This window comes from Pleurodeles waltl, chromosome 12 (genome assembly GCF_031143425.1).
Source record: "Pleurodeles waltl isolate 20211129_DDA chromosome 12, aPleWal1.hap1.20221129, whole genome shotgun sequence".
In the NCBI taxonomy this organism is placed as follows: domain Eukaryota; kingdom Metazoa; phylum Chordata; class Amphibia; order Caudata; family Salamandridae; genus Pleurodeles; species Pleurodeles waltl.
In genome coordinates this window covers 183113486-183132818 of record NC_090451.1, presented here as the reverse complement: position 1 = coordinate 183132818, position 19333 = coordinate 183113486, and the positions used below count along the sequence as shown (strand labels likewise).

At 41.7% G+C, this 19333-nt stretch overlaps 1 protein-coding gene across 1 annotated transcript in view; it reads left to right on the top strand.

The window, feature by feature from the left end:
• Positions 1–19333, top strand: part of LOC138268099 (hepatocyte nuclear factor 4-beta-like) — a 237087-nt gene that overhangs the window by 126713 nt on the left and 91041 nt on the right. The window contains exon 4 of the mRNA XM_069217474.1: positions 7123–7229. Within this exon, the coding sequence (XP_069073575.1) occupies positions 7123–7229 (107 nt within the window). The remainder of the gene's footprint in view (positions 1–7122; positions 7230–19333) is intronic.

The window sequence follows — 19333 nt, the reverse complement described above, 5'->3', positions numbered from 1 at the left end:
CTATCTCAGGACTGCAATATCCGTGAAACTGGATTGATACATTGCCTTTAGAGTTTCCTGTTCCATGAAAATTAGAAGTTGACTGGCCACACATTTTTCAATAACTCTAGCCATCAAACATTGGTAACTGGTCTGCAATTACATAGCAGATTCGGATAAGATCCTTTGCATACCTTTTGTGACTGAAAAGAAAAAGTGCACTGCATTTTAAAAACGTTCTCATGCTAACATCCTGGCACTCCATGAATACATACCTGAGGCTTAAAAAGTGCACGTTTCTTTTGAGTCACAAAGTGTATGTGACACTGTAGGTTTGGATTGGCTCTTTACGATTTTGAACAGATCTTTAGGTTTGTTTAATGAATCTTTTGCTGAAGCATTGTGCTTTCAGCTGATGTTATAATCTGCTTATTGTTTTTTCTTGCTTTTCATTAGTTATGTGAGTACTTTTGAATTTGTGTTTTATCACATTTCAGTCCTAGTGCTCTGAGTACAGAGACTTTTTAGTTAAAAGTATGACATTTTTTATTGGTTACATTCAAATGTCTCTGTTTTAATGAATCAAAGTAATCTACAGCGATTAGTGTGATGTTGCTGGTATGATTTATTTTACCTAATTGATTGAACTTTTCATTCAATAAAGTACAAATAGATATGATCAAGAGTCACATTTCACAGTGATTATGCATATATTGTGCTTTGTTCTGCAGCTGTCTACAATCATCTGACATTATTCAGAGAAATGTTCACTGTAACAAACGTGAGGGGAACCAGTTCTAGCCACACAATTGTAGTAAGTTTGCATTGCTGTGGTGATTAGCAATTTAAATCCCATCAAAGTTAATTGTGGCTAATAAGACAAATTCGATGATGGAGATTTCAAGTTATCCCAACTTGATATCTGATCTAACTGATGTTTGACAAGTCAGAATATTAACTGGTATAAATGAATGGTTAACCAGTGGGCACAACCATACATATGTGGAAGTAGAATCCTCAATAAATAATTATGTATTTAATTAATACTTGAGCGTCATATATTGAATGTTTTAACTACGTTTACTATAACAAGAATGTTCAGCTTAACATTGGAAGGCTTTGGCCTACCTGCGTTTTCATAACTGCACATTTTTAATGCATGTGAAATGCTGTGCCTGTCACCGACTTGTTTCTTATCTCCCTGCCTGTGCAGAGAGGAGCCTTGTTAGTGACATTTATTGTTAAATAATAGTAAAACATTCAGCTACCTCTATGGTCTTGCTTGCTCTGTAACATTTATACAATGGAATATTTTCTGTTCCTGATGTCCCTAGAGGAAATGAATTAACAGTAGTATATAATCGAAGGCCACTTCCTGAAGCCCAGCGGAGATGCTGTTTATTTTTAAATGTAATATTGTTTTCTGTGTAAGATATAGTAGAACATATTCATTAGATGTACAGCAAATTACTTGTTACCACATGATGTGCTTTTCCAACCTGTTATTTGATAGCTAAATGTAACTTTCTCTGTCAGACCACACTGGTTCTATGGTTACATAGTCCAAAAATGTATGGAAACCTTCCATTTGAGAAAGGAGCCAAGATGTCCCCTTGATCCGCTTAGAGACAGGCTTCACTTCAAACCTTTCATTGATCTAAACTTAGAATAATTTACATGTTTTCTTCTCTCCTGGCTTTATTTAACAGTTCGCATGCTAGATTGTATTAGGTTCTAGCTATTGGTTAAATTAGGGCTTAATTTCAGCTGCCAATTATATTTTACATTTATTTGAATTATGCACATTTTGAATTGATTGATGATTGTTTGACCAATGCCTTTTGGCCATCTGTATTGACTTTCTAATTTATAATACACCTTTATAGTTTGTAGTCTGTATCCTTCATGTGTAGATTTTCCTGAGTAGATTTCCTTTTGTCTCTGGGTAAATTATGTGTTTAACTTCAGCTCATCTATAAGAAACTCCCAGATAGCCCTGAACTATCAATTGGCCCTTTTGATGTAAAAAAAAAAAAAAAACTCTGCCACATAAGGAAGTGATGTAATTTATAATATTGACTGTCTTTGGGGTTCCCCTAGTTAATATTGAAAGTGCCCAGTTATAAGTTGTCGAGGGAGAAGTTCTACAGCTGGGTGATATATCGTATGAATTATGCTATGATATTTTATGCCATTTAGGTGGCCAATAAAAGCTGTCAAATAATATAGATTATTTGAGTGAATATGTTTTTGTGAGCGATTTTAATAACTTCAAATAATGAGAACATCAGAGTTTATCAGCAAGATCTACTAGTTGCGTTTGATGCCACCTCCTGCTATGTTTTGTGTCCCCTCTAATGATGCTGTGGAAATGAATAAGTCCACAGTCACCTGAGACCTGTTAAGCCAACATTGTCAGGTATGAAAGAGTTGTGAGATATTCTCAGATGTATCTGACAATATCCTCAATATATTTGACAGATCTGCAATTGTGAAGTATGTGGGCAGGGGTCAGATCTTCAGGCCACGGAGGCAAGAATGGAGGCACACTGCTCTTATAATTTTTTATTCTACTTAGTTACTGATGGCACATTGTCCCTAGATACGTTGCATGGTGAGCACACACAGTTTATACAAACCCAGCTATAACTTGTGGGATATGCTTTGGAGTCCCAGTTTTACGAGTGTTCAAAGGCCCCACAAACTTGCATAGGGTATTCCTGTCTCCGGCTAAACTTGCTGAAAGTTCATCTCTACTTCTCCAGCATGTATCTTGATGGATACTTGAGCTATCTTAACTGAGAGAGAAAAGACAGTCCTCTAGTCTCTGGGACTTTGGACGTCTGTTCACATAATACATAGCCTCTTAAGCTAATGCTTTTACCCATTCAAGAGGTGGTGCTTGCAGAGCCTGCAGTCCATCTTAGATCCATGCTCCATAGGCCATTAACTGCACTCTCATTGCTTTTACCTGTGACATGCTTCTTAAATGAGAATGTGTGACCCGAAGTTTGCAGCTATTCAACTGACACAATCCTCCAATGGCTGTCATACAGAGTTTACTTTTTAGTAGGCATGCTAACAGCCTGAGCTATCCCCCTGTGATTAGAAACTGCAGTCTACAGGTTTATATACACACATCTATGCAGTCAGATAATTGTCCTGGGGATTACCTATTGGCATTGACTGTCCAACACTCACAATTATATTTATCATGTTGGCACTTTAAGAAGTAACTTGTAAAGAAGTCAAAATAACATGTTAATCTGACATGATGTTGTATTATTTGTACTCTCAGAGACTGCCAATAGGCAAACTGAATATCCTGGACTCGATGGGTGTTCCCTGCAAACAATGTGCTAACATCATGGGAACAGGTCCACGTTAACTAACACATTGAAGAAAATGGAGGCTGCCAAAGCAGTGTGGTACAAAACTACTTCAATAAATACATATGATACATTATAGCAAACCATTCATCAGGACACATCAGTCAGAACGTTTTTCGTACTTCACAGCAACAATCTACCATATAGTTAGATATCACTATGCTCCCAGCAGGACGTGTCATCATAAACACTATTTACAAACACTTCCCACATAGCTCATGCATGGCGCGCAGCAATCAACACCACATTTAGGTACTCTCCAGATGCTGTGTAATAGACATACTTCCAGTCTAATACATGCTCCAGTAACCAGTTAGGCCTTCCAACTAAATATCCCCAGTACGAAACTCATGCACCCTCAACTTAGCAAAAAGAACCATGTTACCCAATTCAGAAATGGACAACTTAATACCCCAAATTTCCCAACATATGTTGACTAAAACTCGTCTGTTATAAAAACTGCAGAATCTTGTGGGTGGTTCCTTCAGGCAGCAGACTGTGCTACGAGGCCATAATGGTCGTGGACTGAGTGAGTACACAAATAGCTCTAATTTAATATGTGACATAAAACCCAGGAGTGCAATATAGTGTCACTGACGTCAAGGGAATACAGGTGCAATGATCGCACAGCTTATAGGCACTATACCATGGGGGATGAAGTAGTGGCTACGACTGTAGAGGGTATACCTTGAGAAGTTTAAATGGTAACTCATCCTACAGAGACGTGCCACAGGAAGGTGACATTACTTCGTCAGAATGCCAGGGATAAAGTAAGTGATACCGCACACGCTTTGATTCCTGATGACAACACACAAGTTGGATCTCTTGTCCCACCATTAGCCCGAAAAGAGCCTGCTCTTAGCGGCTGAGAGGATGGTGGATGGGCCAGGAGTGTAAATTACAGAAATCAACCTGAGCTCCTACAACCTTTTTGCTTTCTCTTCTCTGCTGCTGCATTCACGACCCTAAAGGACATGAATGCAGCATGCCCAGTTGCTGGCAAGGACAAAGGCGGCAAGGACAGAGGCAACCAAAGAGCAAGCCAGCAGCAACTTCTAGCTACCACACCTAGACATCAGACTACAAAGTTATGATGTATGTGGTATTATGGAGTAATCAAAAGCCAAATTATAAAACTCCCACCACCTCTCTATACGTACTGTCAGAGCATGCCAATTAACAAATGTTCTCATGCTAAACAGAGCTTGCAGATTGTGTACTTTTGGGTAAAATATTGTTAAAAAGATTCCACTAACGTCCTTTGTGAATGTTGCTTTTTATATGATACCACTGGTTAGAAACGAAAACAATGTGTTTGCTTACATTGTACTTATATCAAACTGGAAAACTCTGTGCCCTTGATATTGTGCTAATGTTTAAAATCTATATTTAGAACGGCGCAGCTTTATTTAGAGTTTTCTTCAGCTACGGTTTACTGCCGAGTATTAAAGAAGGTATGCATCCTACTATACAATGAAAGTGACAGATTGATAGGTAATTCAAAACCCAATTTCTTACTAATTAAAATATTGTGAAAAGCAGCACATGATGAGAAGCAGCGTAGAGAACTGTTCATTTAGGAGAGGGCTGCCCAATGTAGGTCTGATGTAAGATTTTAAGAATAACTTCTGACTACGTAAACGAGTTCAAGTTAGATTCTTTTTATGCAAAACTATCTAAGGTGGTTACCCTTAGAATTTCGTCTGAGAAGGCCCTCGTGGCCTTATTTTGACACATATCATTTTTATACACTTGCAGTGTCAAATGCACAATTATTTTGAGTTCACATGCTGTTGACAGATGATACAGAGGTTCAGCCTCCTTTAGTCCTCCATTCTCTTTCTTTGAAGCCCGGCAAATGTAGGAGGCAAGGAGGTCTTCATTAGGAGTGCCCTATTATTTTGCTATCATAATATGATCTGTGGAAACAACACCCCCATAGGACACATATTTTCTCTGGTACTATCTTCTAAACTATGAATTTTGCAGGTTTGAATATGAGATAGCACAATATAACCACACGTTCTCCCTTGTTCCAAGCTGGGAAAGTCGAATTGTTGGTCTGCAGAAATTCGACAAGCATTTACTGACAATTTAGTGAAAGAAAGTCTTTGGGTTTATAATCACAATTCACAAAAAGGACTGGGGAACCAAAGGCAACTCTAGCAAAAATATTCAAATCAGCCCTGCTCGTTTCCTCTCCTTGCTGTATCACTCTGAATCAATCCATTCTCTCTCTTCTTCCCTTCACTAGCTTTTCTCTGTCTCTGATCTCTTTTGATCCACCCGTTTCAAGATTGACACCCACCTCTGTGCCTACTGCACCACCCTCGAAGAGCTGGGGAAGTTGCCCAAAACCAGCCTCCAATGGCTCCAGCCCACCAGGGAAACAAAACATACAAACATATCAGTTTAATTCATTGGTGTTTATGACAATTAACACACAATGTGATTAAAGATATTAGAAAGTCAGTAATGTCTGGATTAGGAGTTAAAATGTCTTTGATGTGAATCAATATTGAGAAAATATTTTGAATGCTCATTAGTTGAGAGTATCTCCTAAAACCTTTAGGACATGAGGGTAAACTAAGATATATTTTCAAAGCCAGTCTGACAAGTGTGAAAGTTGAAGGGCCTCGCAAGTTAGGAGGACCAATGGCATGATGCCAGTCCCAACTTAAACCTCATCTGTGAGCTCAACATTAGAGGACTGTACACAATAGCAAAGCATTAGTTTTTTTTTTCTATAATGCAGCAAGATGTTCTGATTACAAGAAATCTCATCTCTAACAAACAACTTTTCTGTTGGTTGGGGAGTGGAAATGGGCATCAAGCCTGCATTTTGTGCACATGTTGTTCAGCAAGAATAAGTCAGGAACATAAAAGAACAGCCCTGCAGGCACAAATCATACAAAACGTACAGCATACACAAAAACTATGCCTTACAAAAAAAAAAATTAATATTTTCTTCACAGGGCAAAACAAGGTGCGCACTGGCGGGTAGGAAATCCAGTGTTTCAAAAACATGATTTTTCTAGTCAGAGCCTTAATGCTTCATTTGTGATGCAGTATATGAGCTGAAACAACAGGAGAAATAGATTTAAAAGCTCCCTTCTAAAAACTAAACATGTAAGACCTATAGTTAAACATACATTGTTGTAATATTTACCAGATCTTAGCAGATATCTGCCAGAACAACATCCCTGACTGCCATTTTTACAAGGTCATCTGAAATAATACAAGTTTCTGGGGAAAGGATTGTTATTTGAGCAGTGAGAGATGCTATGTACAAATGCCCAGAATGTATTTCCTAGGGAAGATCTGATTAAATCAATCTTTCTGCAAAGGCACGCTGATTGAACACAAGGCTTGACATATATTTGCCTAGCTCAAGGAGCAGAAGGCAAATTCTTAATCTTTTCCCTCAGTCCTTTAATTTTTGACCCTGTAATAGAAAAACAAATGTTAAATCATTACAAGATAAAGCCTGTGACAATGCATTATTTGGTTTTGTATCACAGGTGGAATAAATAATGCGCTGTAAAGAGGAACAACTTACACACTCTTACTGTACTTGATCTCCCCATTCTTAAATCCACCTCACTGCCACCTCATCTTTTATCCCAGGATCTGTGGACTCTTGGTCCCAATGAGACATCTTCTGGCAGCAATGTAGGATGAAGTCACTCTGTGTAAATTGAGTCCTCGGATCATGGAAATAAACATGCAGTTTCTCATCTTTTCCAACCCACAGCTGTACAGAATGAGCGGGATAGGATCAGTATCCGAAGGAACAGTTATGAGGACAACGGCTCACTATCCATCAGTGTTTTGGCCCAAGCTGAGGCCATGGCACATCAGGTAGGAGGCTTTGTCAAATTTTTTTCCATTACTTATTCTTAAAGAGAGCTCCATAATAACCATGCTTTGATGCATTTGAAACGTAGTACAGCGTGTGTCCAGTTCAAAGGCTCTTTGGTTTTCTCTTTGATATTGCCCAGCCATCCAGTACAGACACAAAACTGTTCCCTTTACCCATTTTCTGCATTGCTACCACTCCCCAAAACTAAGCATTACAAAATATTCCTTTGTCTGATGATGTCTGTTTGGTTTTAGACTTACTGTGGCGTAATTTACCAGATGGTCCCTTTACACTTCACATGATATGAAGCAATAGGAAGATATTTGCCAACATCTCATTATAAACAGGCCATCGAATATTTCACTGTTGAAATTTCATGATCAGCATACATGACATTGTAAGAAGTTATAGGACTTAATATTTAACCCACTTGACATTATGTAATTATTCACACCCAACAATATAACAGCAAGTGACTCACCAAGCCAAATGATCTGGATTTAAACATCAGGCACCACATATAAGTAGCACAGGCATTCTGCTACATAAGTACACATCAAAATTGCTCTCTTTGAAAATCAGTGAATAACAATGCACAGGATGGTAAGTACTTACTGTGTGACATATTTTAAATTATTTTCTTGTATACTATTTGCTGTGGGCCAAAGTGTGAGGTGTGTCTCAATAGACTAATATGGCCCATATGCCTCTCCTTAAATGTTCAATAAAGGAGATACATTATCAATTCAGAGAACATTATGGAAGCCACTGTACTGCCTCACAAAGTATTTATGTGCTTGGGAAGCAGCACTACAGTAGTACTACTTTACATACTCCTACAAGCCTTTGAGAATCATCCAACTTGTTAATAAAAGTGTAAAGAGGAACAGTTCATTCTGTTTGTACTATTGGTGTATAAATATTGCCTCAATATTCCCTTTTCTTATCTTCACAATGGCTTGCAAAGGTACATAAAAATTACTACGGGTGTACTACTTTACACACTTCAGTGCCTTTGTGAATTGGCCAATGGGTCTACAAGTAACTGATATTTGGACTGTGTGCTAACAGTAATTTATTATTCATTGAGATAGATGATGATAATCATCATCATTTAAGAAGTATTAAGCACAATGTACTGGTATTTATATAGTGCAGGTATAGTTGGGGTTCAACAAAGCAATGTATGTAGCTATAAGGGCACACTTCTAGTTAATTGCATTTGAGTAGGATATTTATTTTATTGGTAATAGCCCTGACATACTTTAGGATGTTCCCCTGGCATTCTAGCATGATGCTTATGTGTTGTCAGTGTACATTTTACTGTATACCGTAACACCACAGGTGGTAAAATCAACTGTGCACTAATATGCATCACTTCTCAACACATGGCCTGGGGGTGGAGCCCGTATCGTCATGGTCGTGATGGTGATCTCAGACTCACAGATGTTACCAATACACACACTTCTAGGCAATATAAAGTAGTTCATTCCAGTCTGCAAGCACAGTTAGATATTATTTTACATTTTCTGGTAAATTGTGAAAGTACACTTTTGCTCATTTTCTTATGCAGTGATTGAGTATAGCCTTAGTGTTGTGTAGCAACTGTATTATTTATTCATGTCATTCTTACATTTTCTCTGATTTTGATAAGGATCCCCTGTTGGAAATCAATATGTAATTATTAAAGGGACCTAGAGATGTCAGCTTTCTATAAGAGCTAAATATTTACCTAAGAACCTAGTGTGCATTTCATTAATTTATGTTTGGAATGTAAACAATATGTTGCATTTTTTGTCAAATACTTCACCACCATCACTTCCTTCCACTTCTGTTGATGAGCAGGTTTGAGTATGTTTTAATAAAATGTCTAACAAAGACTAGGGGTGGCACTGTATTACTGAAGAGGGGCCTTTTACTCAAATTAGATAGTGTACAGCAACACAATGGGAATGTTGTTTGTATGATAGAGAAAATTGATAGAAGTTGAGCTACAATTTTTTCTTTAATGGAGTGAAGACAAAAGCTAGTTTTACACCACAACGTTTCCCATATTTGTTGCCTTTACAACTTAGCGCTTGGAGGAGTGCCTGATAGGGGGATCTGGGACATTTCAATGCTTGGTGATTATAGAGTGGTTCTGAGACAGACATCCTATTCGCAGGTATCAAAACAAGAGTATTTTTTTTTTAACTAAATAGGCAAGCCTTTCGGTTTTCTCTATAGACAGTAAGGCACTTTCTGATTACTCCCCTGTGGCCTTGAGATTTGTGCTTCACCCCTCTACTTGTGCATGCCCTGGGACATGGTGAATTAATGGAAATGCTGTTGGGTTTGTACCACTTGAGGATGTTGTGACTGATACTCTTCACCACTATTTTGAGGAAAACGATTCAGGGGAGGTGAGCCATGATGTTGTCTAGGATGTTGCAAAAGCTGTGGTGAGAAGTGAATTAATCTCTTGCACCTTAATCTTTGTTAAGAGGGTTAAAGATAAAAAAATAAGACCTGAAATATTGTATTTCGATCCTAGAACTGCATTACAAGTTGAACAGCTAAAGCAGAATTTAAGAAGGCCCTCAGGGCTGTGAGGAGGGATTTGAAACATTTGTTGATGGGAGAATACTGCTAGAGAAATGCTTTAGTTAGATAATAAATATTCAAACAAAAGAGGCAACGATGACTGGATTAGACCTGTCAGCTTTAGGATGGTCTTCCCCCAAACGTTCTGCCTGTTTGCCTCACATTTTTGCTGTATCATTTTGTTGGCTTTAATACTCTGAACACTTTATCACTACTGTCCAGTGCTAGAGTGTATGTGCTTCTCCCCTAAACATGGTATCATTGGTGTATACACAATTGGCATATTTAATTTACTTATAAGTCCCTTGTAAAGTGATACACCATATGCCCAGGGCCTGTATATTAAATGCTGCTAGTGGGCCTGCAGAACTGATTGTACCATCCACTTCAGTAGCCCTTGAACATCTTCCAAGCATGCCATTGCAGAGCCTGTGTGTGCTGTTTCATTGCCACTTTGACTTGGCATTTAAAACACCTTGCCAAGCCTTAATTTCCTCTTTTAATACATATGTCATCCCCTAAAATAGACCTTAGGTAGCCCATAGGGCAGTGTTATAAAAGTAAAAGGTAGGACATATACTTTTAAGTTTGACATGTCCTGGTAGTGAAAAACTCTCATAGTCGTTCACTACTGTGAGGCCTACTCCTCTCATAGGCCAGCATTGGGAATTCTTTAATACACCATTAAGCTGTACTTCCTGGACAGAAAGTAGTAGTTTAGTCATGTTTCATATCTTTAAAATGTTAATGTTAAATTCAATTTTACCATTAAAGATGATTTAACATTACTATTTTGGAAATGCCACTTTTTAGAAAGCATACAGGATACCTGATGGCGTCCATAAGCCATCTGAGAGAACTAAGCGAAAGATTGATTCATACTGAACAAGGTTCACTATCCTTCCAATAGGACACAGATGGTTCAGACACAACCCCTATCGAATAAGTTGTCTACCTCTCCACGGATCAACTTCATTACCAAATATAAATGTTGAATTGGATCTAGTGGACATCATATGGGTGAGGTGAATAATCTACCAGTTCGGTTTTCTGAGGAGACCCCTTAAATTGTTGTGGGGGTTGAAACATGTAAACAGTGTTAACAACCAGGGAGTGCACTGTAAACACATTACTGGCATATAAAAAATGATTGGTTTGAACTCTATATAGGACAGATCCCTGTTATGATCCAGTCACAACACTCACGGAATATGCACCCTCTGGTTGTGGCACAATAGGCAGGGGTGTTTACTAATATTCAAGCGACAGAAGCCCTCTTTGGGCGTAGAATTTCTGAACCGGGACATTTTGGATCTTTGTTAATATACAATTTGAAGTACTTTTGGTGTTACATGGCAATTCTATGTGATAATGTTTTGTTATGTTATATGTGATGTAGGCTGTCATCATCAAATACTGCTGATGGAATATATGGTTTGTTTGTTCTCTTGTTTATGACCTTTTTAAAAAAAAATAATCATGGAAAAGTGCATAGTTGACTATGATGTAAATAGAGGGTGATCACAGTAATTTATTTGCGCAATCACAAAGGTTTGTTGTATATTTTGTAAAAGTAAAGTCAGTACTGGCACCTGCTAATTTGATACTTTAGAGTGGCCTAGCCTTGCTGACATTACACTGGCCCAACCCCTCTCATTTTGTCATTTTTAGAACGTGGGCATTTCTCTGCTCTTACTGCTCTGTGTGCCTTACAGTCTTTCTCCATTACACAGCTAGGGTAGGTGACAGCTACACTTTGTGTATTCCTTCTACACAGCCACAAACACAGGTAGGATGGAGGTTACAGAGAACTCATCTACATTCATCTGTAGTCTGATAGCTCTTCCTGGGTAGGAAGAGGGAAGGGGAGATGACTTACTTCAATAGGCAGTGTCTTCTGCCCCACACAAAGGGTTTATTATCCCCTACTGATAGTCTGGAGCCAGGGCTGGGATAAAATAGGGGTCCATGCATTTCAAGGAGCTGCTTAGAAGTCCCCTCCCCCCCCACTGCAAAGGCATATTTGGGTATAAGTAGTGGGGCTCTGACCATACCAAGGGATTACACTACTGGGCCTGTGAAGAACTCTGCCAAGAGTAAGAACTCCTGTGCTACAAGTATTGCAACTCTGCTTGACTGACTGTTCTGGTGAAACTGCTTTGCTGATCTCTTCCCTCATGAGAACAAGGACTGGACCCAATCTCACTTGAAACCAGAGTGACTCAAAGGACTTGCTGGCTTGCCTTCTGTTTCTGAAGTCTCAGGGCCATCAAAGACTTTCTACAACTTTGTTTCTGTCCAAGACATTGTGCCAGTCAGAACTGACACAGTGCCCTTCGAGGCCAACGCAGAGCCAATTTGATGATGAAGCAGGATCTGACTGTGAGGTTTGACAATGGTGCAGTGCCAAAATGAGGACATCTTTGTGCATCTTACCAGCGAGGCTTCTACCCAACTGCGTAGATCAGAACTGATGCATTGAGTCTTGGCGCCGATGCTTGCTCTAGCCAAGGTACTGTTTCAGTAGGCTTTGTATGAGTACTGTAGCCAGCATGCCCTCCCTCGCAGCTGGCATGAACTTTGGATTTATTGTGGTCTAGCAAGACCTCAAGTAACCTTTTAGCGCTATTGACTTCCAAGCACTATTTTTTGTTCATTATTTAAAAATTGATATATCAACTTCTACTCATTGGATTTTTTGTCATTTTGGTCTTGTTTTACTCAGATTAATATTTTCATTTTTTCTAAACCTATTTGGAGTCTTTTTGTGGTGTTTTTATTGTGTTACTGTGTGTGTGTGTGTGTGTGTTGCACAAATACTTTACACATTGTCTCTTAAGTTAAGCCTGCATGCTCCATGCTAAGTGACCACATTGTGAGCACAGGTTAATTTAAAGTGTGTATCTGACTTACCCTGACTAGGATTGTGGTCCCTACTTGGACAGAACGCATATGTCAGCCAACTAGAGACCCTATTTCTTTCATGGACTATAAACTGAGACTGGTACAGTCCCCTAATCACATTCATTCAAGAACTAAAGATGATCTAGGACACAGGCATGATTCCACCACTAACAAAACGGAAGTGTGTTCAGGGTTTTTGCTTAGAGCTTTTTGGTGTACAGGTGCCAGATGTGCCTGATTAGAATGCATACCTGAGTAATTTCACACCCCCACCACTGGTACCTGATGTGATGCTGGAGCTAGACACCGGTATATCAACTCTAGAAGTTAAAAGGGCAATTCAAAGCATGTCCTGCAATTTATTTATTTATTTAACAGTTTTATACAGTGCTGATCACCCTGAACTACTGGAGCCCTTCACACAGAAACATCGTAGTGACATGAGGATCATGCAATGAAGGGAGCCCAAGGTTAATAAATGAAGCTTGACAAGAACTGATAATAAAGAGGAAAGAGAAGGAAGGAGGAAGCAGTAAGCCAGAGTGGAGGACAGAATATTGAAAGTGGGAGCAAGAGTGCAAGTGGAGTAGAGAAGATGAAGGAGTGGGAGTGAGCGTGGAAGGGGGAAAGGAGGCAAGAAAGGAGGAAGAGGGGAGGCCAGAATAAGGCTAGATGTAGATGGAGGGGGGGAAGAGAGAAGGGGATAGTGGTGGGAGGGTGGCTGTGAACGATGGGGCAGGATCCCAAGGAAGGGTGGATGTGGGTAGGAGCTGGTGGGGAATAAGAAATTGTAAGAAGGAGTTGTACTAATAGTGGTTGGTACAGTGCGAAGGCAAAGAGGAGGTGCAGACTATAGGTGGATGTAGCTAGATGGGGAGGGAGTTAGCACTGGTAGAAAGAAGAGCAGAAGGAGGGACAACAAAGATTAGTGGGACAGGATCCTGGGGAGGGGGCAAGAGAGGAGGAGCCAAAAGGGAACATCAACCAAGAGGTAGGAGACCAAGGGAAGGCAGATAATAGAGGAGCATAGGGGAAGAACGGAGTAGAGGGAGAGGATGAGAAATAGGGGTGAGTAGGAGGGGAGGAAGTCAGATGGGGGCAGGTGGTGAAATGTAAGAAGAGGATCTTGAATATGAACATACTATGCCAAAACATACAAGTCAAGTCAAGTATAATCTAAAAAGGTGTGCCTTCAGGTGTTTGGGGAAAGACTGCAGTGTGGCTTTGATTCTCAAGTCAATGTGGTGAGAGGTCCATAAAAAAGAGGAAGCTCCTAAGAAGGTTAGATATGGAAAACAGGTTTTAAAGCAAGGCAACTCTAGAAGGAGAATATTTTTGCTTCTAAGACTTCTTGTGCTACCTGACAACTAGGCAGGTTTGAGAGATGTGGAGAAAGAATTATTTTAACAGCTTTGTAAGTCATGCAATCCAGTTTCAACTTTATATTAACTCGATTGTATCGAAGACCAAGTCATTCCAAAAACTCCCCTAGCCCCATGAGCGTCGCGGAATTCACCGGGTGAACGCTGTACCCCAGTATGGGCTGCACAGTGCAAGTGCAGACAGTCTGCGCTTGCGCTGTGCAGTCCATAACTGGGCTGCAGCGTGCACCAGAGGAGAGGCCAGAGGGAGGCAACCGCTGAAGACTCATCACCATCGGGCAATGAGGAAAGGAGGACCCCATGGAAGACCCAGATAAGTCCTTGTCTCTTTCTTTTGTTGTCCTTGTTTTGTGCACACTGGTGCACAAACAAGGAGTGAAATGGCCCTGGCCTGAAAGCTGCCGTTGCAGGCCTCTTGTGCACCGGCTGATACACAACAGGCCTGGCAGCTTTCGATGCCTACGGCCCTGGCCTAAATTCAAGCCAGGCCCATAGGCAGCAAAATAAAGATTGCAGTTTCAGGCCTCTTGTGCACCAGCACTGCACACAGGACAGGCCGGGTCACAAGAGGCCTGAAACGGCAGCTTTCACTGCCTACGTCCCTCTCCTAAATGCGCCTGATCTCGGAAGCGCTACGCAGGGTCGGGCCTGTCTGAGCAGGCCCGACCCTGCTTAGAGCTTCTGAGATTGGACGCATTAAGCACTCTGCGGGTCATGGAACTCCACCTCCATGGAATTCCACTGAGTTTTTTCAAGTCCCCGGAATTCCACGGAGTCGGACTCCATGAACTCCGCAAAGGCGTACATAAAGAGTTCCAAGATATTATGGTAGAACTTCTAGTAGTTGTTTTCAAACACTCTGGCAGTAAGTATGATACCTGAGTCCATAATGGATATCTTGATCACATCATTGCTAAAATAAGTCCTAGATTTTGTGGCTTCTATCCCGTAATAGCACTACTTAATCATGATGTCAAACTTTTCATCTGAATCTTGGTCCCTGTCTCTACTCAGTCTGCTTGACTTGGCATCCTCAGCGTGGTCTACCCTAACTTTCTGCCTCTGTTTCCCAGGTTGTTGATGTGTGCACAACTCTGTTTTTGCTGTTTTTGTTACTCTGGGCACTTTACCACTGTCAACCAGTGCTAAAGTGCATATGCTCTCTGTGTAAATTGTATGTAAATGACTTATGCATGATTGGCATATTTTTTTTACTAGTAAGTCCCTAGTACAGTGCACTAGAGGTGGCCAGGACATGTAAATCAAATGCTACTAGTGGGCCTGCAGCATTGGTTGTGCCTCCCACATTAGTAGCCCAGTAAACATGGCTCAGACCTGCCACTGCAGTTTCTGTGTGTGCAGTTTTAAACTGGCAATTCGACTTGGCAACTAAACCCTCCCTTTGTATACATATAAGACACCCCTAAGGTAGGCCCTAGGTAGCACTATGGGCAGGGTGCAGTGCATGTTAAAGGTGGGACATGTTCTTATGTGTTTTACATGTCCTAACAGTGAAATACTGCCAAATTCGTTTTTCACTGTTGCAAGGCCTATCTCTCATAGGTCAACATCGGGCTGCCTTTAACTATTATTAAAGTGTCAATTCTCTTGGGGAGCAGATAGAAATTTGGAGTTTAGGGTATCTGAGCCCACAATTTAAAAATGCATCTTTTAGTGAAGTTGGTTTTTAGATCATGTGTTTGAAAATGCCACTTTTAGAAAGTGAGCCTTTTCTTGCTAATACCATTTCTGTGACTCTGCCTGTTTGTGGAATCCCTGTCTGGGTCAGTTTGACAGTTGGGCTGGTTGCACCTCACACTAGACAGTGACACAAAGGGAGCTGGGGTATAGTCTGCGATTCCTGATGAGCCATCTGTGCTAGGACGGAAGGCGAGGAGTGGTCACAAACACCTCACACAATGCAGCCTCCAACCCCCTGGTGAGTGTCTGGGGCCAGGTCTGGGCAAGGCAGGATTTCACATTCAAGAGAGACTTTGCTTTGAATTAGACCAACTTCAAAGGAGAAATTGGGTATAAAAAGGACACCCAAAACCACAGACTTTAGAACACTTCTGGAAACCAAGAGGAACCTCTGCCTGGAGAAGAGCTGAAGAGCTGAGGAAGAAGAGCTGCCCTGCCTGTGCTTTGTGGAGCTATCCTGCAGTTGCTGCTTCAGCCAGAGTAAGAGGGCAAAGACTGGACTTTGTGTGCCTTCCATCTTGTGAAGATCTCCAAGGGCTTGATTTAGAGCTTGCCTCCTGTTGTTTGAAGTCTTAGGGACAGCAAAGACTTCTCTCTGCCAGCACCCGGAGTCTCTGGAGAGACTCCTACTCTGCCAAGTGGTGCCCATTCAGTTCCTGGGACCCTGAAAGGAGAAGCTGGCAGCCTAAGAGGAAGAAATCCACGCACAGAATGCCATGTGGGGAAAAGATCAACATGTCTCCGATGTGCGCCTGAAAAATCTATGCGCTGCCGGCTTCACGGCTGAAAATCAATGCTCGCCTGCAACGCGATCGAAGAATCGACGCACAGAGCTGGAGAAACAATGCGCAGCATCGCTGATGGAGGCTGGTGAGATCACAAACCGCGCTGCGTGGTTTTCGGATCATAGTGCAGATGGATTTCCGACACAAGCACTGCTGGCCATGTAAAAGCAACGCAAGGCCTGCCCGGACCTGAGAGTGCTGAACGAATCGACGCATCGCTCTCCTGCGGAGAGAAGAAACAACGCGCCCGACCCGACAAACGGAGAAACGACGCAAGGTCTCGGTCATGACTGAAATTGACGCATCGCAAGCCCTTTTTATTGCACACTTGCCCTTGCTGGGTTATTTTTGACACACCCAAGGTACATTTTCGCGCTAACAGTGTTAGTGTGTGTTTAAAACTACATGAAGACTCTTTTTGCTTTTTAATTAATAACTTGACTTGTGTATTGTGGACTTTTGTCATTTTGGTCTTGTTTTGTTTAGATAAATATTATTTATTTTTCTAAACCTTTGTTGTGTCATTTTGTAGTGTTTTCATTAAGATACTGTGTGTGTTGGTACAAATACTTTATACCTAGCACTCTGAAGTTAAGTCTACTGCTCGTGTCAAGCTACCAAAGGGGTAAGCAGGGGTAAGCTGAGGGTGATTCTCTTCTACCCTGACTAGAGTGAGGGTACTTGCTTGGACAGGGGGTAACCTGACTGCCAAACAAAGACCCCATTTCTAATGTTGGTGATCAGCGGTTGGGATTGGACTTGTATTTGTACTTGACAAACAGTAATTAAGTGTACACTACTGTTTTGAGTGCAGACCACTACGTGACCACATACTGCTTGTCTTGTGATCTTTGATTTTTCTTGTTTGCTTGGATTTTTCCCTATATCTATTTTTATGGTAATCCTTGATTGAATTCTAAACTTCATTTGGGAACTTGTTTTCTGCTTTTGGAACTTTGCACTTTTGTTGATTTTTCATCATGTCCCAATCTGGAGATGCTTCAGTTGGAGCTGCTTTTAACCTAGAGAAATTGGATAGCTATACCAAGGCTCTGTTAAAGCAGTTCTGTAAACATTTTGACTGTCCCATTAAGAGCGCATCCAAGAAGGAGGAGCTGCAAAAGGCGCTGATGGCCTGGGTGACAGCCAAGAGCACTGAAGGGCACACAGAGAATGAGGAGGATGAGGAGGAGGAAGAGCATTCCATACACAATTGTATTGTGGGTGGACCTGTTATGTCCAAGGAGAGGGTCTCCAGGCCAGGTAGCAGTGTCTCATCTAAGGGTCTGACCCCTGAAGAATTGCAGGACAGACAGGCGGAGAGGGAGCACCAGAAGGAGTTGGAGAAAATGAGAATGGCCATTGAATAGAAAAAGTTGTTGTTGGCTCATGAGCTTAGCTTGAGGGAGCTGGAATAGAGGAGCCAGTCTAGTAGAGATGGTGGCAGCCACATCACAGTGCAGCCTGAAAGGAGGGTGCACATTCCTAAAGATCTTGTGAAGAATTATAAAAGGGAGAACGACATATACTTGTGGTTTAAGGGGTATGAGTCTTTTCCACATATGAATCTAGTCCCTGAAGCTCATTGGGGGGCGGGTCTGTGGAAGCACTTTGAGGTAGCGGGGAGGGATACACTGACAGCCTTAGGGGATGCTCAGAATCTCACCTACACTATCATGAAGGATGCCCTACTCACAAGATATGGTCTCACCACTGAGCAGTATAAGGATAATTTTAGGTCCTACAAGAAGAAGGAATCCCAAACATAGTTGGAATGTGTTGATTCTCATTGCAGGTCACTGGATGGTTGGGTGAAGGGCAGTAAGGTAACTACGTATGAGGGGCTTTACAATCTGATTGCTTGGGAGCACTTGCACAGCTTATGTTTTTCAGAGCTATGCCAGCACCTGATTGACATCAAGCTGACTGATCCCAGGAAGCTTGCACAGGAAGCGGACTGCTGGAAGTGCACCAGGGTCCAAAAGAGGTATGTGGGAGACTCTCAGAAGAAGGGGGGGGGGGGGGGTAAGGGTAAAAAAGGGGAGTTCTCTAAAGGGCCCCAAACTGATTGTCAGGGTAAGGATTCCCATACCCCCCAGCGAGAAGAAGCCATGGTTCTCCAAAGGGAAGCCTGTGGCAGGTGGTCCCCCACGTAAGTTCTATGCATGTGACCAGGTGGGTCATGTGAGGGGGGGACTCCAAATGCCCCAAAAGTACACCGGCACCCACTGGTGCACCGTCCCAGGGTTTGGCCAGTGTAGCTCTTGGGGAGGAGTTGGTTCCAGGTGGGTGGGAGCCAGCTGAGATGACCCTTGTCTCACTAGGGGACAGTGAGATGGTCCAGAGAACCCTCGTGTCTGAGAACACTAAGAAGTACAGGCAGTGGGTGACCATCAATGGACAGAGGGTGGAGGCTCTGAGAGACACAGGAGCCAGTGTGACTACAGTGAGGAGTCACCTGGTGTCTAAAGACCAGATATATCTCCGGGTACTTTACCAAGTAGTTGGAGTGGGCAACTCAAAGCGCCTGTGCAGAGTGGCACAGGTTCCCTTTGAATGGGGGGGGTCTCAGGTTCCTTGAAGGTAGCTGTGAATCCAACCATGCCTGTTGATTGTTTGCTAGGCAGTGACCTGGAGGATTCCCCTTGGAAGGAGGTGGAACACCCGTCTTACTTGGAGATTTTAGGTCTGCCTAGGTGGGTATGCGTATCCAGCCGGTTAATGGCAGCCCGTCAATGGCAGCCCGTC